We start from the raw sequence: 24,162 nt of genomic DNA on the forward strand, positions 1-24,162 counted from the left end.
GGTGCAGGGTCTGGGAGGGAGTTAGGGTGCAGAAGGGGGTTCAGCCTTAGGGCAGGAGGTTGGGATGCAGGTGGGGGTGCAGGGTCTGAGAGGGAGTTAGGGTGCAGGAGGGGGTTCAGACTTAGGGCAGGGTGTTGGGGTGCAGGGTCTGGGGGGAGTTAGGGTGCAGAAGGGGGTTCAGACTTAGAGCAGGGGGTTGGGATGCAGGTGGGGGTGCAGGGTCTGAGAGGGAGTTAGGGTGCAGGAGGGGGTTCAGACTTAGGGCAGGGTGTTGGGGTGCAGGGTCTGGGGGGAGTTAGGGTGCAGAAGGGGGTTCAGACTTAGAGCAGGGGGTTGGGATGCAGGTGGGGGTGCAGGGTCTGAGAGGGAGTTAGGGTGCAGGAGGGGGTTCAGACTTAGGGCAGGGGGTTGGGATGCAGGGTCTGGGGGTGCAGGGTCTGAGAGGGAGTTAGGGTGCAGGAGGGGGTTCAGACTTAGGGCAGGGGGTTGGGGTGCAGGGTCTGGGGGGAGTTAGGGTGCAGAAGGGGGTTCCAACCTGGGGCAGGGGGTTCGGGCTCCGGCTGGGCAGTGCTTACCTCAGGCAGCTCCCGGTGGCACAGCAGAGCTAAGGCAGGCTCCCTGCCTGCTGGGGCTCCGCACTGCTCCAAGAGTGGCCGTTATGTCCAGCCCGGAGGCAGAGAGACCAGGGGGCTCTACGCCGTGCGTGCTGCCCGTGCCCACAGGTGCCACCCCCGCAGCTCCCATTGGCCGCACTGGGGGCGGGGGTAGTGCATGGGCGCTTCCCTGATCCACCCCTGCTCTTAGGGGCCGAGGAACATGTCGGTTGCTGCCAGGAGCTGCACGGAGCCAACCAGATTTCTGGCAATCTGGCGAGCCGATGCTCAGGGCTTCTGGCCTGCGGCACCGAGACTTGCCGCAGGTCGGATGACATGAAGCAGCAGGCTGGATCCAGCCTGTGGGCCGTAGGTTCCCCACCCCTGCTTTAAATCCAGGTCATTTTGCAGTAAGTGACTGGTCTCTTGGGACTGGGAGCAACCTAAATGTAATGTGATGTGATTTCTAGTTTAAGTGTCCTTTTATCACAAAGTCCAGTTTGTCAGGGTGGCAAGATAGACTGGAGAGGCTAATGGGACTGTCTGACACCATGGTAAGACTGTTACAGTGATCCAGGAGTTCACATTTGGTGAAATCCAATTATAGAACACACCACCAGTTTGGGGTATCTGCCCCGTTTTCTGACAGGCTGCCCTAAGGTTGGCACACTAAGTTTGTGAGCCACTCCACACAGCATGACAAATACATTTTAACTTAAATTTTTAGAACCTTAATAAACAAGGGAAAGGAAAATTGATGGCCATTGTAGCAACACATACCTCAACCATGGCTCTCACAGGTCAGTGTATGTGAAGCTGTGGTTGTCCATGCTTTCCCACTGTGTGGAGTGGAAGGGGTAGGTGTGCTGGCCCTGCGGCCATGTGGAATGCTGAAGAAGGGGTAAGGAGATGCTATGCTGAAGTTCTCCACCAACTGCAATGGCAGTTGAGCCCAAGATTGTTGAAACTAGAGGTCCACAAGAGTCTGCAGCATCTGCATTTGTTGACAGAGAAGCTCCATTGCCCTCTCCTTTTTCTGTTGGAACGTGGGCCTCTCTCCTCTCCACTCTTTCCTTTTCCAGGCTGTCTCCAATATTCACCCTCCAGACCACCTGTTCAAGTTCTGATGCAGCAAAGAACATGTCATCCCGCATCCTCCTTTTTCTCCTCCTTATGTGGGTGAGTTGTTCTGCTGACATGGAAGGTGTACCACTCGAGGCTGCAATGGCTGCAGCTACAGATAAAACACAGAGATATCATTGTCAACGTAGTATGTACAGAAAGCAAAACTTAAGATTCATAAATCCCCCCTTGTCTTGATCCCCTAAAGTGTGAAACAAGATATGCTTATTGGTCCTTCTGCTTTGGAGTGCTTGATTAAGACACAGCTGACAGCCATGGTGACTGTGACCTGCCAGTGGGGAGGGAAATGGAGAGGGAATTGCTGGGATGCATGAAACTGAGTATAGGGTACTGGGACTGAATAATGGCAACATTTTCTAGTGATAGTGGTTGTTTTAGCTGATATCTCACCCCTGGGGGTGACAAAGGCAGAGAAAGCACAGCTGCTGCTGACATCCCAAAGTTGCCCAGGCCCATATGTCACTAGCCTGTTTAAGGCAATGGTGTCATGCTGTCTGGAGTAGCTCACAACCATGAGTGCCTATCTCAGAGCAGATTGTCAAAAACAGGTCAGAAACCCCAAACTGGTGGTATGTTCTATAGTTAAATTTAACCAGAACTCCTGGGTCACTGTAATAATCTTACCATGGAGTCACAGACAGTCCTCTTGGGGTCTCCAGTCTACCTTGCCACCCAGGCAAGCTGGGCTTAGTGATAAATGGTCACTTCTATTAAAAAGAAAAAAAATCAAAGTATTCAGGTTACATCCAGTCCCAAGAGACCAGTCACTCCAGGTCGATTTGCATCCTAGTTCTCATACCAAAGACAACACTGGTAGCCAATTCTGTACTAAACTAACTGAAGCTTTATTAGCTAAGAAAAAGGAATGAGAGTTATTGAGAGATTAAAGCAAATAAAAATATATGTACAGGTGAGTCATTCTATAATTTCAAAAGATAGCAGAGATGTAGTAATCTGCCAGCTTCCCAAAAGTCTTTTAGGGCTGTGCAGAGTAACTCTAGGGATCTTTGTCTTCTTGTTTGGTTATTCTGCGCAGTTAAAAGCCAAACAGTCCAGAAATGAAGAATTTTTCTGTGTCCATATTTATAGCTTCTCACAGAAACCAAACTGACTACAACAGTTGCCACACAGGTCCCTTCATGGGGGAAAGGGAGGGAGGAATGCATTTAAAGTCTGATCATTGATCTCGCACACTGGCTCATTTGCGTTTAACGAACAGTATTTAACATCTTGTTAGAGACCATCATTTGCATTACACAGGGCTTTTTCCCTGTTTGATAAGTTACATAGTCACAGACTATGCAAATACTTGCTATCACTTTATAACAGGGTATTGAGTGAGAACAATACATGCAGCATCCTTAAGCATTTTATAAAACACTAAACACATCCTTATGAACTTAAGATCTAATAAGCAAGACTGGTTCCTAGCTATGCATCTGTAAGCTTTCAGTGAGGCATGGGGCCTTGACATGAGCTGGCATCTGGTCTGCTAGCATCACAGGTGTCTGCTGAAGTTATTGATGAATGGCGTGAGAAAGTGTCCTACTGCAGAGGAAGAAATAAGGCTCTCATCCACAGAAACCTTTAGGAGAGGATTGCAGAGTACCTTCATGGAAGTTTCATCGAGATCTCTCAGGATTCAAAGGACATCCCTGGGTACATAAATTGCTCTGTATGCATCTCCACCCCACCATAACTGTAAAGGGGAATGAAAAGCCGATAACTCTACCTCTCTGTTGGACCACTGCTTTTTCTAGTACAAGTAGATTAATTAAAAAAAATTGGTAGCTGCGTCCTAATAAGTTCAGGGAGTCATAACTGTAGTGGGAAATAAATTTAAACACTTATCCAAGGTTTCTTCCCCTGCATCTGGCTCACCAGTGCTCAATTGCAGGGACTGGCTTTACTGCAGTGGAGGTCCTGGCTTGTGGCACAGCCTAGTCACCTGTCCCCCATACTCCTCCTCCTCGCTGTTTGTGGCAGAGGCCTGTGACTTGGGCTTCTTGGAGGTTTCCACAGTGGCGTATAGGCTGGTAGTAGGGTCTCCGCCAAGTATGGCATGCAGCTCTTTGTAAAAGCAACAGGTGTGCGGCTTGGCACCAAATCAATGGTTGGCCTCCCTGGCCTTCTATAATGCCTGCCATGGTTCCTTGGCTTTCATGCAGCACTGCTGCTCGTCTCTGTCAAAACCCTTTTCTTGCACCCCTGAGTAATCTACTGTAGATGTTGACATTTCTATGGCTGGTTCAGAGCTGTGCTTGCACAGCCTCTTCTCCCCACAGGCCCAGGAGATCCAGTATCTCTCTCTTGTTCAGGCAGGAACACGACTGGAGAGCCTAGCTACCATGGGCAGCTGGGCCATTGCACACAATGGAGAGCTTCTGGGTATGCTCGCTCACTGAACAATCAAGAAAAGGCATTTCAAAAATTTACAGGGGTTTTAAGGGGGGGAGGGAGGCTTCTGGTCTACATGTCCCTGGGCAGTGGAATTCACATTTGTGACCAAAGTAGTCAGTGTCAGGCAGTGTTGGACAGTGGCTGGAGGACTGTTAATGTCAACACAGGTAATGCAGTGTCTACTCACACTGCAATGACCTACGTACATCAACTGTGGCTCAATGCCACTCAAGGAGATGGTTACTATGTCAGCATAATAGGGCACTTACAACAGTGGGAGACAACTTTAAATGTAGATATGTGCACAACCAGGTCAATGCAAGGCAGCTTACATCAAACTAACTTTGTAGTGTAGATCAGGCTTAAAACTAGGATATTTATCCAAAGTAGTGTTTCAAAGGGGATGAGGAAGGTCATGGTGGAGCAGGAATTCAGTAGCACCTAAAGGATATCAGTGCTTTCCTTGTGACATAACTAAGAGAGCCTTCTCCCTAAGTTTATACACACACACACTCCTCTAACCTGTGTAGGTTAGTCACTTTATCACTGACCCCCCTAGTACTTATCCTACTGGCAAATAACCTTCTCTGTTACCATCAGGTAAGTGCAGATGTTGTATAAATCTATTGTCTACGGATATCTCTGGTCCAGTATTGGAAAAAAGCTTTCTTCAACTGTCAATTGGGTCCTGATTTTCCAAAAAGAGGCTGTTTCCTACTTGTAGTAACAAACTGAATTAGTTTCACATTGCAATAAAGTAAATGTATATTGCGGACAGTATTTTTCTGTTTTTTCCTTTATTATTGAAGATGTGTTTGAATAAGGTTCTTTTCAGTTTTATCCTGAAGAGAAAGAATACCTTGATATTGTTTATTCCTACAGAAATGACTGTTATAAAAATGCAGCATTATAAATTTGTTGCAGGAGTAAATAAGATAATGAGCGTGAGGGGACAATCCCTTAAATATAAATACTGTAGCTCTGGTAATTCAGAATGGTAAAAATTAGTGAAACGTTTCAGCTGCTTTTTGTATTTTAGTCATATATATATTATATGGAAGTCGTGTGTGTGTGCGCACGCGCAAGACTTCCACAGATAGAAGTCCTTTTACAAGAAGATTGAAAGTATCTACCTCTCCCTATACTGATTATCATATGCCCAAATGTAACATTGTTACAGAACTATTGGAGTACAGTCCAGTGCTTAAAAAAGAGGTTTTTGCATGATTAATTTTTCAGATGGAATTATACAAAATCAGATTATAAATTTATAGCATGGACTTCCACATTCCTCTCTTCCCCCCCTTCCCTCCCCCAAAAAAACCACTTTAGAAGGGCCTGGGGACATGATCTGCCCCTAATATTTTTTGTAATTTTAATGAAAAGTTAGTCGGGCCGAGGGACGTACTGGCCACCGCTTCCAGCGGCTCCCATTGGCCTGGAGCAGCGAACCGCGATCAGCTGAACCTGTGGACATGGCAGGTACACAAACCAGCCTGGCCCGCCAGGGGCTTTCCCTGCACAAGCGGCGGAACAAGTTTGGGAACCACTGGTCTAGAGTATTTACGTGAAGAAAACATTGGAACATTTTTCATACTAGAAATATCAGGCTCTAAATTAAGCGGTGAATGGAAAAACTAAAGTTTTCAAAATAAATTTTTTTAAATGTAATTTATAGCAATTTTGTAACATTCTTTTAAACATGCCAATCAAGGAATAAAATCTACTCACTCACCATTACAATAATGTAAGTAAAATGTTGCAAGGGTGAACAGGCGGAAAAACATAGCATTAGTGTTAATGTGGGAATCTTAACCATTCAACTCTCATTACCTTTAAAAGTTTATTCTTTTGGTTCATTATAAACTTGTTTATTGCTAAAAGCTTTGTGAAGACAACTCAAGTAAGATCAAATACACAAGTGATATAAAAGTATTTATTCACATAATTTACATATAGAACAGACTGCTTTCTTTGAACCCGAAAGCTTACACATGAACAATATTACATAGGATGTTTGTCAAAGAACTCTTCAAGGAAAACAGTCCTTTACCACATCTTAGTAGAAATGATAAACCATTGATCAGTGGAACTTAACACAGGATGCTGTTCTGTTTCCTTCCATCACTATGACTTATACAACTTTCACATCCAACACGGAAAACACACGTTATCTTATCTCTCTAAAGAAATGGGATTCAAAAGAGATTGATAACAAAGTGCACATGGTTTGCTGTGAAAAAACAACAAGAACAAGGTCTGTTGTCCCTTCCGTCTATTAGGGATAAATAAGGCACCATACATTTTGTTGTCTCTTTATAATTTATGAAATACAAATTATTTTTGCCTTGTCATTTGAATTGCATCTGAAATACTATGAATGAGTCTTTACCACTTTAGTAGGTACTTAGAGTACGTTATTTTATAGCCTCCTCCTCCACAAATCAATTTTGAGAACATATTAGTGGGGGTGATCTAACTGGTTTACCTGATTCTAAAATGCAACATGCCCCATGTAACAATAACTAACAAAATATTTGCATACAACAGAGGTCCCCCATGTGGTGCCCGCGGGCGCCATGGCGCCAGTCTACTGGCAGCATTTCGGCGGCGACGCTTCTTGGCGTTGCTGCTTCTCGGCTGCTTGTCCGGTGCCCACACTCCTCGGCGGCTAGTAGTCCGGCGCCCGCCACACGGAAAGGTTGGGGACCACTGGCATAGAAGAACCAGACTACAAAATGTACAGTAGCCTTAGCTACATGTATACAATGTTAATCTATTACTGCAATGTTTACAGTAGAAGGAGAAAAAACATAAAAATGGGTATTTCAAGTTAAAATGAAATAGTCAAACCATGAGACACTGGCCTGAAACTGGACATGTGATTGGATCCATTTGTACAGTCATTTTTTAAATTCAAGTTGTCATTTACTTGAAAAACAGGGGAAAACCATTCTATTGTAGGATAGTTTTCCCTTTCCACCACAGCATTAAAATTGTAATTGCTTCTCACATTTAGCTGCTATAAAGTAAGTGATCTGGGCTTCTACTTTAATGATTCCTAATAGCTGGTCTATTTTTGATTATTGTTCCAGTCTTGAGGGCACCTTTAGAAGCTACAAGTCAAAAAATAACTTCTGAAAGGATAAAAATTCAAGTCTCAGCAAGCGATTCAAGAGAAATCTGATAATCATTATAATTAGAAAATAAATTATGGATTTGCTAGTAAATCACCATCCAGCTCTACAGAGTAGATATTTCTTTGCAGAGGGTGGCAAAAGAATCTTAAAAAATCATTTGAATACCAAATTTAGCAAAATATTTTAAATTACTCTCTCATTAAGAATCATTTTTGTTTTGGCAAGACCCATTCACAAAATACAAATTAAAGGTAGAAGCACAACCTTAAGGTAAACAAACATATACTGTACTATACATTTCTGACTGACCTGTGGCAAGTGAAGCTAGAGTAAAAAAATAACTGGTTTGAAAGGGTGTCCAGAACTGTTAAGGAACATAATTAGGGATATATTCATCTTGAGGTATGTGACATTATGTAAATCCCATGTTCTGAAAGTCTATTCTGTATCCTTGGTCTCCAGTGGCGAACATTTAATCAAGGAGAAAAATGCAGACTTTATCTAAGTCTAATTTAAAATATCTACCTACTCATTTCAAGAAGTCAAGACTTTAAGAATGAAAATATATTTATCTTTTAGAAGAATGCCTGATTTTAAGATTGAGACCATGTGACGCTGTTACCTTGTCACGGCAATTTTTCCTTATTACATAAGTGGAAAATTAGTCTTCACGTGACCAACCTAATATCACCCTAAAAACTAAGTTACACTGTTCTAGTGAACAAAACTTAGGAAACATGAGGAAAACCATTCTAACTTAACAGTTTCAAAGTAGCAAATCCTCAAAGCATCCTCACTCAATTGTTCTGGGTTCGATTCTGCTCGCAGTTACTCTTGATTTATACTAGGGAAATTCCACTGAAGTCAATAGAGTTACATGAGTATATAAAAGACAGTGCAAGAGCAGAATCCAGCCTATTGTATTAAATATTTAATTTAGAAATAAATCAGCATTTACAATGGGAGATACGTTAATCTTTTCCTCACCCCCAAATCAGATAGATGAAAAAGGATTAACGGGATAGCATCTTTTAATAAATTAAAATTAAATAAATACAGTCTCATGTTTATCTCTGTACATTTAAAAGGGATTAGATATTTTGTTTTCAATCAGGGCCTTTAAGCTTATGTACCTGTGAATTTGTCATTACAAAAATACATAATTTGGAGAAGACTATAAAATAGCCGATAATAAAAAACATTTCTATGTATTTACTACACTAAGCTTTTAGAATTGCTTCTCTATCTATAGAGATAAATATGAAGGTTAATTCTCCTTCCTGGAGTGGAACTTCACAAAAAGAAGTATAGCAAATGACTTTTATAACCAGCCCCACAAGCTTCAGCATTATGATTTAAAGGGATATTGTCACGTGGATAGTCATTCATTCATTGCACTTCTAGAAACTAGTCATGCACCCAGCATCTGCATCTTGAAAAGTTACAGTGTAAGCCAACAGCTACCGTTTAGTCTCATCATGCCAATCTAGTTCTTAAATGTTTGAAAATGCTCAGATCGCCCAGAATGAGAAAAACTGATTTTGTCTTCCAACAATGCTTGTTGTTCTCCATTAGTGAGGCTGGTAATAAATTAGGACTAAGGAAGAACAAAGGAGAATTCACAGCAACTCATCTATATACAGTTCTGCTGTTACACTGCATTCTTGGATCCCAGAGGTTTATTCTGAATCATCCACCTCCATAAAGATATCACTGAAAAAATATTCTGAGATTCTGGTTGGCTCCTCTTCTTTCTCCTGTTGTTTGGTATAGGAAGCTTGCTTTTCAGAATACTCCGAAGAAGCCTACAAAAAAAATAAAAGGCTGCATTTACAGGTTTGACATCTACTGAGATTTGTTCTCTCATATGCATCTATGCCTCATCTTGTGTACAAACTAGAGTCTCGTGGTAAGTTTCAGCACTCACTTAAAATGTAAAAACAATAGGCCTCCCACAACCAACATAATAAAGATTATTTCCCCAAGCAAAATTGTTTCAGATAATAATTTGGGATACACCAAGTAAACTGTAGTACAACCATCCTTCAAATCTTATATTCATTTACTTGGTCAGGTAGATTAATTTTAACTGATCAAGCTATTACCTGTAACAATTATTCTTTAAAGATATAAAACGTAATGGAATCCTACTCTTGAGTGGATACCCTGAGCATAGATCTACAAAATCTCACAGGAGGGGTTCACATGCTTTTTCTGCTAAAGTAATAATGGAAATTTGATCTCAAGCAACAGTGGTAAGTAAACTCGTACAGAGAAGATCATTTTTCAGAGTAGCAGCCATGTTAGTCTGTATCTGCAAAAAGAACAGGAGTACTTGTGGCACCTTAGAGACTAACAAATTTATTTGTTAGTCTCTAAGGTGCCACAAGTACTCCTGTTCTTTTTAGAGAAGACCATGTGGCTGCTTTGCAAATTTCATAGATATATATAAATCAGAGGCAGACATGTAGCAGACATGCCTCTCACAAAACATAAGATGACATAACCCTCAAAACAGAGATGTCAGGCTGCTGCAGAAAGATGCAATCAGATATGGTTCTCTTGGAAACAAGCACAACATAGTGTCAAGTAATAAAAGCTGTGTGGACTTTGAGAGATTTAGCATTTCCAAATAAAAGCCTAGGGACCTTTTCATACACAGTTTTGTCAGGAAGGACATTCAAGTTTGTGGGAAATGTTGGCAGGACAAGTGACTAAGGCAAACCTTCAAAACCACCTTTGGGAACAATTTATTGAAGATTTAATGGGGGTTTCAAACAATAATCCTTATCTTGTGTTTTAGATATTCAAAGTGCTTTACAAACATTCACATTAATTTTCATTACGATTTTGAAGATAGAATAGTTCATCTGCAGACAGCTCAATGCTTCAGCGTACCAAGGACCATCCAGATCTCAAAACCACAGAGGCAATCAGCTGCTAGGACAGCAAATCTATACACATCCTGCCTCATCAAGGCTATGTCTTCTGGACTATTGGTAGCATAGATGCTATTGGTGCTAGGTTAGTTGGAAGTCTGACCAGTTGTACCCAGGATTTGAACACAATCAGCTAACGACTCATTCTCTTGTCACTGACAGAGCTTGGTGCTTCAGCAAAAGGTGATGCGTTGGTTAATGAGTGTCTAGCACACCAGCAGCATGTGCTTAGACACTAAGGTCATCTTTGTGTGTGACATAGGGATCTAGTTCTCTGCTTCTGTGGCATAGGACAAAGTTAATGGCCTGTCACCTTTGCAGCTGGTGGCGAAAGCACATAGTCTTGTTATCAAACCTAAGGTCTTAACTTTAAGGCCTTTGAAGGCTGAGCTGGCTTCATATCAGGGTATAACAGATGTCACCATGAGCCATCAACAGATCTTTCTGGGACTGACTCATTTACAGTCATGGTGAAATCTTACCTCACAGCCAGCCAGACCTGGTCATTTCTGAGGCAGACACATGAGTCACATTTCTGGAAGTTATGGTCAAAACATACACAAACACTTTTAAAGTGCAAGGCAGTCGGTCTGGTCTACACACAAACTTGCATTGAAATAACTAAATCTTTGTTATTTTGGTGCAACTCTGTGTGCAGACACTTTGGGATACGTGTCCTGTTTCAGTTTTGCTTAATGTGGAAAATGTAATGTGACCTCAAGAGATCAGAACAGAGAATCGGGGGAGATTTAATATTAACAAACACCATCTCCTCCTCAGGGAGAGGAAATAAACAGTACAAATGAGATGGGATGTAATCAAGCAGCTGCATTTTTAACCGTTCAGTTATGGCTCCCCCCTACACTTTGCAGGAAATATAAAGCTACACAGCTGGCTCCTTTAGGTAAAGTAGCAAATGGGGAATTTTTAGAGACATATGTGGTCAGCTCCCTGGGTCTGCTCTCCATCTTATGTGCTCAAAGCAGTGACCTCAGGTTCCTGATTTAAGATAGAAGTGAAGGCAGAAACTGGGAGAAATAAAATTTCATATAAAATGAAACATTAATTCCAAAATTGAAGATGCCTTTGCTGTTATTGGAGGAAATGTTGGACTCTCCAACATTCAAAAAAGATGATGTAATTATGGTTGGTTTTTCCTATCATTCAACATAGTCCTTTGTTCAGCTTCACAGCATACAGATAACCAAAAAGAGTCCACAAATCTATAAAAGAATGTCACAGTGATCACTTCACACACACACACACACACACACACACACACACACACACACACACACGTGGTTGTCTCCTAGTAGTGCTTTACATTTCATACAGACATGATGTTCAGAGGTAACTGTATGTACCTGAACTGCAGCAGTGCCTATATTCTCACATTCAGCAGACGTCAACGTGCTTGTAGAGGGAAGAGAACAGGACTCTTGAATGTCTGTACTGTTCTCAGCAGATGGAGTGGGTCTTTTCAGACTTCGCTTTGAGGCAGCTATGAGAGGTTTTTGGAGTCTCTGTCTATTCCCCTTAGCACCCTCTCCAGGTTCAGCATTACTTGATTTGCAAATTAAAGATAAAAATCCCAAAGGTCTTCGGCCAGCCCTATTCAAAACAACAAAAATTAACAATAAAGTTTCACAGTTTATATAATATTGCAGCTTGCTTAATGAAAATGGAGTAGAAATATTGTTTGTATTTAATGAGAGTTTGATTTACAATCTAGTAGTAAACACTTCTAAATTATACGAAGATGATTAAAACATTCTAAAATAAATAATTTGGAATAGGTTAAATCAACCCCAGAATTTGTTTTTGTTTTTTTTAATATGTTTTGGTTTTTATTCTCTGAATTGGAAAATATCAACATTTTTGCCAGATTATTTAAGCAGCACAGACCTGAGAAAGCTCCCCGTAGAGCTGTAAAAGCCTTCAACAGTCTCTACGCCAGCACAGTGTGGGAGATGGAGCCTACCATTCACTACTCAAGAGTGGCCAATATAAGCTCCCAGATCTTTAGGCACAGCTTCTCACCCACAAAGGAGCAGGGAATTCCTTCATGTGTCATTTCCCAGGCCTCCTCTAATGCACCACATGAGGGAGGAATCCCACTCTCCCAAGGGCAACCTAGAAAGCGTCCCAGAATACAGAAGGAAGACACTCCTTGGAGCAGGAACAGCACCAGATTTTCACTCTACCAACATCAGCACAGCCAATCACAGTGAACTGTTACTTAATGTTAATTCAAGAACCAAGAAGTTGGGGCAAAGGCCCAGAGTCACTTTTTAGATTGTAATCTCTAAGGCAGGGACTGTCTTTTTCTATGTATGGACAGCACCTACATATTGTGGTTGACACTGGAATACAAATAAGCAACAACTAAACCCCACACACCACAATGATATGAGAGGAGGGGAGAAATCATCAGGGGCCAGTAGGCAATGGTAAATGTTACTAGGACAGGGAAAAGTAGAGGGTTACAAAAAATGTACGACTGTAAGAAAAGTAAAATGGTGAGTAAATAAGTGATGCTTAGAGGAATAGAACTAAAATATAAGGGGAAAGGTAAATTAAAAAATATAAGAAGGAACATACGAAGGAATAAAAGTCATGTTGCATCTTCTGTTTGTTGTCTAGACTGTACACTCTGTGGGGCAGTGACGTGCCTTAATACAGCTTTACAGAACGAGCACACTGAGCGTATTAACTACTACAGATATGTTTATACAGTATATTACAGCACAGGATGGGGCAATTAAAATAAATGGTTTATTAAAGCTACCAATCTGGTTTTCCCAAGTCCAGATCCTAGTGAACAGAGTCTACATCACAAAAGGCAGCTGTGTTGGCTGTGTAAATAGAGAAGCCAAATACTTAATAGGCACAAGCAATCTGTTCACTGAGGCATATTGCCAGAAAAGCATGGGACAGCATGAATCACCATTAACTACGCTGTTACCATTCCATGGCTAGAGTATTTCAAATTCCAAAGCTGATCCTTTCTAGTTTTTTGCTGAAGAAAAGGATGGACAATGTTCTAGTGTATGGGTTTTTAACCTGGGATTACATCTATCCTGCTCTTCCCACAAAGCTAAGTAGAAGGATCACCATGTGTGAGTCCTGATAAGAAGGGGGTCTTCAGAACGAAAAGGCTGAGAACCAATGTTCTAGAAATACCTTAGTATCGGGCTTCTTGAAAGGGCAGCTGTGCTCCCAACATGTCCTGAACATCCAGATTCACAAATATCCATAAAACTTTCTTGCTCATTTGCTTCTTCTTTTCCTTCATGGTCCATTCCAGACACCAACTCATCTGAACACTTGCATGCCGATTCCTCAACTGGTATAGTTCCTAATTTCTGAAAGGATTCAGATTGCCCTCTTTCTGCAGTTTTAGATACAAATATAGAGGTAGGTAGTTTTTTCTTCTTGGAAGTTTTCAGTTTTTCAGAAATTCTCCCTTTAAGTGAAAAAAAATAATATTAAGCATAAATGGGAAATTTACAATTTTCATTGACTGAACTTATACTCTTAATATTTTTATAATATACTCTAGCCATGGAATGGTAACAGCGTAGTTAATGGTGATTATATTCTACATCATGGTCCAAACTAGTGTGGTGGTGGTATTAAAAGACGTAGTGTTTTGGGGCATTACAATTGACACTAGTGTTATTTTTGTTTGTTATTTAAATAAATGTGAGCAAGCTAAGTTTCTCAAAAGATACTAGTTAATTTTTTAAAATATTTCATATTTTGGGCCTGAAAACCTTACCAGATCACACAGACATTAGAACTGGAAAAGATCAATTAGGTCATGCAATCCATCTTCTGATAGGGTAGAATGCTCCCTATTATACTTTCTAGGGCTTGGCCCCATCACCCTGATTTTTTCCAAGATATGGGCTCCCATAATTTCTTTTGGGAGACTATTGCACAACTTTAAAGTAGTACTCTGAAATCCCCTATAGAAGTGCAAAGAGCTAAACAGATCTCACTGTCAGGAAATTTCTGATATTCAATCTACTATTTTTCCCCCCTCAATTTCATTCCACTTCTTTTACAATTACATCCCTCCCCTTTGCATTAGCTCAAATATTATGTCTCCGATGTTTCCATCCTTCAAATATTTGTAGGCTAATCCTTCTTTCAGTTAAAGCCTTTTAACTAAGAAACTACACATATCTGGTTTCTTTAGTCTTTCCTCATCCGTCAGTCCCTCCAGTCCCCTGTTCTTTTTTTTGGTTGATCTTCTTGGAATCCCTTCCAACATGTTCACATATTTTTAGTAACAAGGTGACCAAAAATAAAATCACTATTGTAAGTTGTATAGAGGGGGACTATCATTCCTGACATGATGCATTTTGTGCATGCAAGCTGTAGACCTGATTCAAAGCCCAATTTAAAGTGTTTCCATTGACTTTAATGAGCTTCACATCAAGCCCTGTATTATCCAGATTCTTTATTCAACTACAGAAATATTAAAAAGAAAGCATCTCCACTATATTTATAAGGTCCCACAAACATTTTGCATTCTCTCTGCTGGAACTTCATAGCAGGTAAGACAAGACCTCTGCTGATCTGGTTAGAATTGCAAACGCACAAAAAGATAGTTTGGCATAATACAGATCATCGGTTAATTGCTCCATTCAAAACAGGTGGAAACATATTTGCCAAACAGAAAACAGCAAAATTGGTAGTAAAATAAATCTTTGCCAATTTAAGAGCTTAGTATTCTGATCTCCCTTGTTTAGCTAACTTTACAGTTTTGTTTCAGTATCTTTAAATAACAATATAACAACTCTTCCTCTAATTGACAATAATTCAGTATGAACAAGACTGCACCAATCAACGTGAGAGAGGTATGTTCTTTAGACAGATTCTAAATTTGGTCACAGCAAAAATCCCTAACCAGGTCAGCTAATTAACAACAAATTCTTTCTGCTCTGAGGTCAGCTAATTAACAACAAATTCTTTCTTTCTATCTGAGGCCTTTATGCACAAGTTCTAAAAAGTACATTGAATGGGGAGTCACTTCAATATATATGAGGTATCTTTTGCTGGTTAATTTTTTGGTTGTTGTTTTTCTTTTAAACCCACCAACCATAAAAAAAAAAAAAAAATCTTACTTTCAGAAATGTACAAATAAGAGGCAGCTCTTAAAATTCATGAAAATCATCTTATTTAAGGCTCCAACTATAGTTCTGTTTTTGAAGCCAGTTGAATTATAACATGAATATACAAAATTTTGCCAGACACCTAATCCCAATGCAGGTAATTGGCAATTAAATTGAATAGAAGACAATTTTCCCCTTATGAATACATTGCCACAGGTAGGATTAGTTAGCAAAACGGCAATTAATGTTGGCTACCATTTACAAGAGACTCCATATGCATTAGATCTCAAAAAATTCACCTACCAGCAATTTTCCTTGGAGCATGTGTTGATTTAACTGAAGACTCCTGTATTAAACAACATTTAAAAGTCAATTTCTCTTCTTCAAAGAAAAAGCACAGTGAAAGTTAGTACAGAAATAAGATTATTATATATTTACAGATCTTAAAACAACTAGGCACAAATAATAGGAAGGAAAAGGTCTTCAACACTCAGGAATGTGATGGGACCTCATGTCACTTGTGACCCCTAGTGTTGATTGAAAAGCAGGCTTCGAGGGTACTACCAGATAGCCATGACAGGGGCCTCAAGTTCAGAGCGCGTAAACGCAAGGAAGGTGGGAGAATTCTCAAGGTTCTCACTGGAGTCCTTGACAACATAGTGTAGAGATCCCCACACCACAAAACATATTGTATTCAATAGCAAAAATACATGAAAGTCACTCCCAATAATTTGGTCACCTCACAGTATGGGAAATTTGTCCAGCTTCCCTTTGCAGCTAGCATTTTGTGGCTAATGCCCCAGTAAAGAGGGGTGGGGATATTTCTAGCCACATAGCTTTTTCCTGTAATGAATTTCCTCCAAGAATCATGATGCTCTCTTCTCTGAAACAAGACAGCCACGTGACCAGCATATGCCTGAAGTTTCCCCTGCTGCAAGTGCACCATCAAAAAAAGTGAAAGTTGGTGAACGCACAGAAACTATTAGCAAGCATATCAAGTAAAAAGGGGCCCATGAGTATACCCAACAAAGTGAATACAGAAACTAGAACCTAAAGAGTATTTAGCATTCCCACTGTTTGAAACAAAAAGCAACTTACAGCTTCCATTTTGCTGCTGAAAACTTCTTGGCAAAATTTCAAATGAGGTAATTAATCTAGTTAATACAGTCATAACTTTGAAGTCAGTTAGACACTTCAAATGCATACCTCTCGTAGTACGCATAAAACGGTATTTCCTGAATTAGTATCTGACCTTGTAAGTATTTGCCAGATTATCCTCTGCTGAGGTAGAAGGAGTTCGCTTGGCAGGAGGAGTGTCACTTTCTTCAATATCAATAGCATGCCTTTTCCAAGATGTCTGATCCAAATTAGTAAATGTCTCTATTGATGCTCTCTGCAGTCCTTCTGTTCCTGTACAGTTGTCTAAAGAGGTAGCAGCTTTATCAACTGTAGTGGTCAGTGATCCACTGCTGTATTTATAAATACATGTCAAAGTTACCATTGTGAAAAGTTACTATCTTAAAAAAATTAAATTTAAAAATCAAATGTGTAGTGTATACAGCAAAGTTATAAGATGATTAAGACACAAATCTTTGCTTATATTCTTATCTACAACATGTACCGCTTCAAACCCTTTTAGGTTTTTATCATTTAGATGGTAAGCCTTGCAAGTTTGTGTTTTTTTAAAACCACAAGGAACTAGGAATTCTCATGACATCTTCTATCAGTCTTTTTAAAGAAGGTCTTGTTCTTTTCTTTTAACATTTTATTTCATTTTCTGCTTGAACTGTACATTTCATTTAACTCAGTCTAATAGCATATTTTCCTTAATATGCCTGTTAAGTGTTCCATATATGAACACATCTATGAGTTAGTAGGTGACTTGTATGTGAAATATCACATACTAGAAGATGTTTTTGCTCCAGCGAGTTGTAGAAAAGAACAATTACGTTTTTAATAAAACATGTATTTTGAGATCTGCATTTTGCTGTGCTATCCCTGACCACCAAGGGGAATGGGGTTCTTCCTGTCAATTATAGTAGATAAAAGATACAGCTATAATCATGTTAGCAATTGTCAAATATAATTAAACTCCATTTCCGTGAGAACATAAATCAATCCATGCATTACTATTAACCTCATTTTACTGTAATGGTTACAGTATTCTAGATGCTTGAGGTATTTATACTTGCAGCCTCGTCTCTATTAGATTTCCACTGCACACCCTTGGGGGAGGATGATAGTCCTGTGGAACAACCAGGACAAAACTGGCCTGCCACAGAAGGGAATTAAGGGAGCAGGGTGAACCTACAAGGATACAGGTGGACTTGAGAGACATATTCCATTACAGGCCCTCAATAATTTTGCCTATCATCATCAAGGGGCCAAACAGGCAGTAATTCCTTGATGCAGGAGCTCCAGAGCTGTATGGCTGAGGCTCCTTCTTGAGGGGGAGGATCTTCAATAGAGAGAGGAGCAGGCTTAACAGCTGAGCTTACAGTGCGAATTCAATGCCTAAGAGCTCGGTTTCACACATGCTGTGACATGGAAAGAGAACTATACATTAAGAAAGCATGTCAAAGTTTTAAAAGTGTATTACTATGTTATTCTTAGGAAGATTTCCCTTCCTCTTAACTTACAGTATATTGTTGTAACTTACTATGTGTACTTTTTGTTGCAATATTTCATGGAAATGTGAGACCTATTTCAACAACTGTGATGTGAAAATATGCACTGTCATATTAGATCGGGGTGGGCAAACTAGGGTCTGCGGGCTGGATCCGGCCTGAGGGATTGCCCCCCCGTAGTGCCGTGGGTCCCGCGCCACTCTCAGAAGTGGCCGGCTCCATGTCCTTGTGGCCCCCGGGCGGAGGGGCAGAGGGCTTCGTGCATTTCCCTTGCCTACAGGCACCACCCCCTGCAGCTCCCATTGGCCGGGAACAGGGAACCGCGGCCAATGGGAGCTTTGGGGGAGGTACCTGAGGGTGCAGCAAGGGCAGCACATGCATAGTCCTGCCCCCCCCCCCCCGCCCCCAAGGGCCGCAGCGCTTCCTGGAGTGGGACGGGGACAGGGCAGGCATGAAGGGAGCCTGCCCCAGTCTCGGTGCGTGCTGCTGCCACCCCAGAGCCGCTTTAGGTAAGCGGCGCCAGGCCGGTGCCCGAACCCCACCTACATCCCGCCCCCCAACTTCCTGCCCTAAGCCCCCTGGCCTGCACCTCGCACCCCTCCTGCACCCCAACCCCCTAGCCTGAGCTCCCTGCATCCCTGTGCACCCCAACCCCCTGCCGCACCCCACACCCCTCCTGAACCCCAACCCCCTGCCCTGAGCCCCTCCTGAAACCCGTGCCCTGAGCCCCCTCCTGCACTCTGCACCCTTCCTGTACCCCAACCCCCTTCCCTGAGCCCCCCAAACATCCTGCATCCCTCCTCTGCCCCAATCCCTTGCCCTGAACCCCTTCCTGCACACCATACCCCCTCCAACACCCCACACTCCCTCCCACACCCCAGCCCCCTGCCCCGGCCCTGCATATAATTTCCCCACCCAGATGTGGCCCTCGGCCCAAAAAGTTTGCCCACCCCGTATTAGATCAATATAATAGGCATACTCAAACCCTTTGTTGTTTTCCTGTACTGCTGTAAGCTTAGTTTGACATCAGTTAAATATTTTTGTCTGTCTTTATTCTAGGAAAGTATTATTAATCAACAGAATGAAAAAATTAAAACAAAGAATTCTTATCATGTTCTGTCATTTTCACCGAAGTATTCCAAAAAAGGTGAGACCTTAAAAATCTGGAAAAAGTGATTTAGCTATGGAATCCAAAGTACTTTAGAAAATATAAAGGTGCTCAGATTTATAATTTCCATTACTTTTCACCAGAAATATTCAAGTCAATATAGAACTATACTTTACAAGAGTCCCACTAAAAGAAAATTCAGATGAAACTAACTATGGTGCTGCTGGCACATGACCAAAATATTTAACAAAATTAAAACATAGCAGATTTACATAACTGATTTATTGCTTACGGCATCACGATCACATTTCACTTGTTTTAGTGAGGCTGATAAATGAGCCAGGTAGTGCTTTCTCCTGCATTTCTTCTTTTAGTTAGTTCCAATGTATTTAACTTTAGAGGCTCCAATAAGTTAGCCTGAGAGGCTCAGAAATAAATGCATATTTATCTTGTAGTATATTGATCATTTACCTCTGCTCTTCCATCACATTAGCTAAGCCTGTATTCACTGGAGTGAGAAGTATGGGGGCTGGCAGCAATGGTTCCAAAGCTTGTTCTAGTGACATAGATGCGTCATGGTACTCTCTCGAGTCAGCTGGAATTTCCACCAATGTTAAAATAAAAGTCTGTTCCTCCGCCTCCTCTGGATATTCATTACCACTTCCATTCACTACCAAAACATGTTGAAGACAAGAAACAGATAATTAAACCCTACTATTTAAAGTGTACTATTTAAATGCTAGCAGTCGTGTGTTGTATCATGCCCTTCTCCACAATTAGTGTTAGGTTGTCACAGTGTTTGTTTCTCAAGCCAGAAAAGGCTGGGAGTATCGTGGAAACATGCTTGGCCTCTTCAGAGAGAGAAGGGAGGAACCTAGCATCGCTCCACAGTGATCCTTCTAGCTGATTGAGAGCTGTGTTTTGTGTCTGAGGAGAGCCCCAGCCAGTATTCTTCACTCAGAAAGATGAGCACGATAATAAGCAGACGCTCTATAAGTTTGTGCTACGCTAATTAAATCAGTCAAATCATCCATTATCCACAAAGAAAAGAACCTAATACCACCACCAGTAGCTAACAATTACTCCTTTAGTGAAAGCAGCGGAAGCTTGTTATTTTGGCAGAAATCCCAGGTTCTAGTCCCACAGACAACCTGTGATGGTACACTGCTACAGAAGGATTGGGCATCAGTCCTAACATTCTACAAGTCCATATGATTTTTCCAATAGTCAAACATTAACAGATAGATAGCAGCCAGTTGCCACCAGTTAGGATGAATTTAACAAGACAATTAAAAACAAGGAATTAGTTTCCAAATCTAGCAGACATCAGCATTGTCCAATTAGCTCTTCACGTTGAACTATACAGTAACAAGCTATTAGCATGCTGTATGTAGTATATTTAATGTATCACTAAATTTAGAGTACCCCAAACAAAGTTTGTGAAGAATGGCTTAGAAGGAAAAGACTGAAAATTAAATCTAAATTATACAAAAAAGCTACAATTCTAATATAATGCAGAAACTCCTTGATTTTTGTTGATTTAAAAGTACTACTCCACTCTTAATTCACTTTGCTTTTTTATCTCAGTTAATGTGTTTTGAAAGATGATTCACTACTGCAAGACCTCTGCAATAACAAGGCACAATGAGATAAGGAGCCTGGAGTCACATATGCCTTCATTTTGAAAGTGTAAATTACAACCTTAGCAGTGAGACTAATTCCTTTAAAGTAAGTGTCTCAGATTTCTAATTCAGAGATTTTTTTTTCTTATTTAAACTGTACTGGTTCTGAATTTTGTTTTTATTCATCTTAGTTTGTTCTATCCACTTAATATCTTCTGCTGCATTCAAATATGTAAGCTTGCTGAGGCAACATCTAAAAATGCTTCAAAACTTAAGTCTCTTCAGTGACTTGTGGCATGAATTTAAATATACAATAGCAAAAAAAAATCAATTATCTGCACATCACTAACACAAGCTACTTTAATATCAAATCATAAAAGATCAATTACATCAATGTTATCATAGAAAGTTCTTAATTTCTTGATCCATCTTTGCACGAGTACTTCTACCATACTAATTTTGTTTTCATTTTATTTTTACTTACACACACATACACACAAATGAAAAAAAAATTATGAAAAGCAGTTCTGAGACACAGTGACTTAATATTACACCTAGCTGGGCTAGCAAGTATTGCTTTGCTATTTTAGGCCATTCATGTACTGTACCTGAAGTTTCTTTTGTGCTGGTTATGTATTGCTGTTGAAACTCCTGTGTAACTGCCTCAGCCTAGAAAAAGTATTTCAAAAGAAATATTAACAAGCCTGGTGAACAACTCTAGAAAACAGAACAAAAGTTTTATGAAAAATTCTTGACTTTTGTTTTGTAAATACTTATCAAGTGTTAGAGTAACAATGCAGAGTAATTTAACCACACCCTATCCAGATTGTGTTGATTTTTTTTTCTAAACTATGCTGAGTATTTAGGATGGAAGGATATAAAGATGATGGGGACTGGAAACATTTGGGTAATTTAACTATAAGCATTATTGTGTGTTCTGCTTATATGTACTTTATCTTCATTCCCTCTAGAAATGGTTTGTTTAAAAAAAAAAAAAAGTTTACTTTTCCTACAGCACAACCCTGCAAAGCTGACTCATATAATGGATTGCTCAGCAGTGCAAAGAGCATCAATTCCCCTACCTATTACGGAAACACTCTGGAGCTTGGAGAAAAACATTGAGCTTAGTCACTCTTCCTCCTTCCCCTTCCCTTTCATGGCAGATTATGTTGCTAAAAAATAGTTTTTATAGCACTCTTGATGGGGGAGGAGTGTTGTGAGGGCACATTCAGTCCTGCACTTGGTTCCACTTGTCAGCTGAGCTCTGAACCAACTGGCAAAGGGCAAAGCAAAAGAGCTGTGATAATTTAGTCCCTGCTAGCATCAAGAAGGAAGTCAAGAGCTTGGCAATTTACTGGATCTCTAAAATGCCCTTCATTAGATTGAAGTACTGTATATTCAATAACCAAAGTAAAAAGGTTTAAGAAACTAAGAATAACTAGGAGGTTTTTGTTTTTTTCATTTGTTTGTTAATTGTTAGACAATTAATAGCATGAAAGTACAATCTAAAAGCTTGTATGCAGTGTTGTTGAAGCCATGTTGGTTCCAGGATATTAAAGAGACAAGATGGGGGAAGGAATATCTTTATTGGACCAAATTCTGTTGGTGAGACAGACAAGTTGACCTGAAGAAAAGCTCTGTGTAAGCTTGAATGTTTGTCTCCCTCTCCAACAGAAGTTGGTCCAATAAAAGATATTACCTCACCCACCTTGTCAATCAAAATTCTGCCAGAAAAAGGCCAATAATAATTTTTAATAAAATGAGAGAAAGTAGGTATAGAAATGCAAGTCTGATCATAATAGCATTTTGGCAAAACTAAAAGTACAATCTAAGGCTAAAGAATCAAATGTGCACAACTTAACCATGCACACCTCAAAGGGGGAGCACAATTTGGGTTATTTGTGTGGACATATCTATGGATGCATGCAAATCCCAACATTGCATATCTATGCTATGTATGTGCATATTATGGTAGTTCAGGGCTAAATTATCCGATCAAGAAAAAGTGATTTAAGATTCATAGAATTTTTTTAGGCCAGAAGGGACCATTAGTTCATCTAAACTGACCTCCTGAATACCACAGGCCATTAAATTTCACTTAGTTACCCAGAAAGGATGAAAACTTAAAAAAAAAAAAAAAAGTCATTGCCTTCTTTATAGTTTCTCCAAATAACTTCTCTTTTTACAGCCTCTTACAAAAACAGGCATTTCTAATACATCACATGTTTTAAAAAATACAAGTTCTTTTTACCTGTGTCAACTGAACTTCATGCAAGCTGTGCATAACAGTACCAGGCTTATTTTCAGGAAGGACACCAGTAGAACTTTGATTAGGATCATTCTCTAGCCCAGGTAGGAAAATCTCTGCTTTTGGAGATATTATAGGAGTTTTTAACTCCACTGAAGCTTCCCAAGTCTCTCTTGTCTTGTTTTCTGTCCTGAAAAATGTATACAGTTAATTTGAAACCAATTAAAGAATATGTAACATATACTGTGACATGGGGTAAATCAGGCAGTCCGCAAGGCTGTTATGGCTACTGTGTGCTGAAATATTTCCTTTATGCAAAAAGTAAAACAAATCATACAAAAAAACAAACACTTTATACCATAAATAGATTCCTCTATTAAGGAAAAATATTAAAAATCTCCACAGAAATCTCCTAAGAGTAAAATATTTTAGGGAATGCCTTATTTGACAAAACCTCTCCTAGCTCAGTCTCACAAGGCATCCAAAGTGAGACATTAGCTGCAAGCACAGTCAAACAGCCCACAGATGAACCATGACCTCCATAAATTTCATCCGAAGTATCTATCAGAAAAATGGACCTAGTTGCTTTCTCAGTTTCTGGAACTCAATAGTGGCTACTCTGCCAAACATACAAATAAAAGTTTTGATTCCATTAGCCTTACATAAAGGATATTCAGTACATAAAGGCCTTTAAAAAAAAAAACCCACCCAAAAACCCCCTGCCACACTGTGGAACTAAAGTCGTGCATCCAAAACAACTGCAGACACCATTGCCAGTTTCCCACAATTTAAATGTATATTTGTACGTACATCTCCCTGTGTTATGCATCCATTTGAAATTCACATTTTTGAAAATTTAGTCCAAAACATTTAAGACACATACCAATTAGTATATGAATAAAGGATTTTTTCATATGTTAACTTTATCTACTTACTCGGCAAGGTCTGTGCTTCCAGATCCAAAATTCTGCAGATCTGCAGAACTGTTCTCAGCTGGTCTGACCTTCCATTCTAAATCTACGTCTTGCTCTTCTATGGTCTCTCTTAGAGCTTTCCCCTCTAAGATTTTAAAAATTAAATTAAATCATGTTCATTATTGTGTGTAATATTTTGCTACCAACAGCAAGAAGACTTACTGTTTGAATGCTTTACACTACCATGTATGCATTAGCTTATGGGACTACTTACAAAAATACTACAAAGACAAATATAGTTACAC

At 40.1% G+C, this 24,162-nt stretch overlaps 1 protein-coding gene across 8 annotated transcripts in view; it reads right to left on the bottom strand.

Annotated features, from left to right (window-relative positions):
• Positions 1-6,058: 6,058 nt before the first annotated feature.
• BDP1 (B double prime 1, subunit of RNA polymerase III transcription initiation factor IIIB) overlaps positions 6,059-24,162 on the bottom strand; it is an 82,896-nt gene continuing 64,792 nt past the window's right edge. For 6 of the 8 annotated variants that reach the window (XM_065599113.1, XM_065599111.1, XM_065599110.1 and 3 more), the window contains 10 exons: positions 23,879-24,002; positions 22,947-23,133; positions 21,304-21,364; positions 19,545-19,743; positions 16,591-16,807; positions 16,078-16,269; positions 15,642-15,684; positions 13,399-13,681; positions 11,580-11,826; positions 6,059-9,081 (listed from right to left, as the gene is read on the bottom strand). In XM_065599113.1, coding sequence (XP_065455185.1) covers positions 8,956-9,081; positions 11,580-11,826; positions 13,399-13,681; positions 15,642-15,684; positions 16,078-16,269; positions 16,591-16,807; positions 19,545-19,743; positions 21,304-21,364; positions 22,947-23,133; positions 23,879-24,002 — 1,679 coding nt within the window. In that variant the 3' untranslated portion in view covers positions 6,059-8,955. The remainder of the gene's footprint in view (positions 9,082-11,579; positions 11,827-13,398; positions 13,682-15,641; positions 15,685-16,077; positions 16,270-16,590; positions 16,808-19,544; positions 19,744-21,303; positions 21,365-22,946; positions 23,134-23,878; positions 24,003-24,162) is intronic. The other 2 variants (XM_065599115.1, XM_065599112.1) reach the window with 1 other exon arrangement.

The sequence above is a fragment of the Chrysemys picta genome, chromosome 6 (genome assembly GCF_011386835.1).
Source record: "Chrysemys picta bellii isolate R12L10 chromosome 6, ASM1138683v2, whole genome shotgun sequence".
Classification (NCBI taxonomy): Eukaryota; Metazoa; Chordata; order Testudines; family Emydidae; genus Chrysemys; species Chrysemys picta.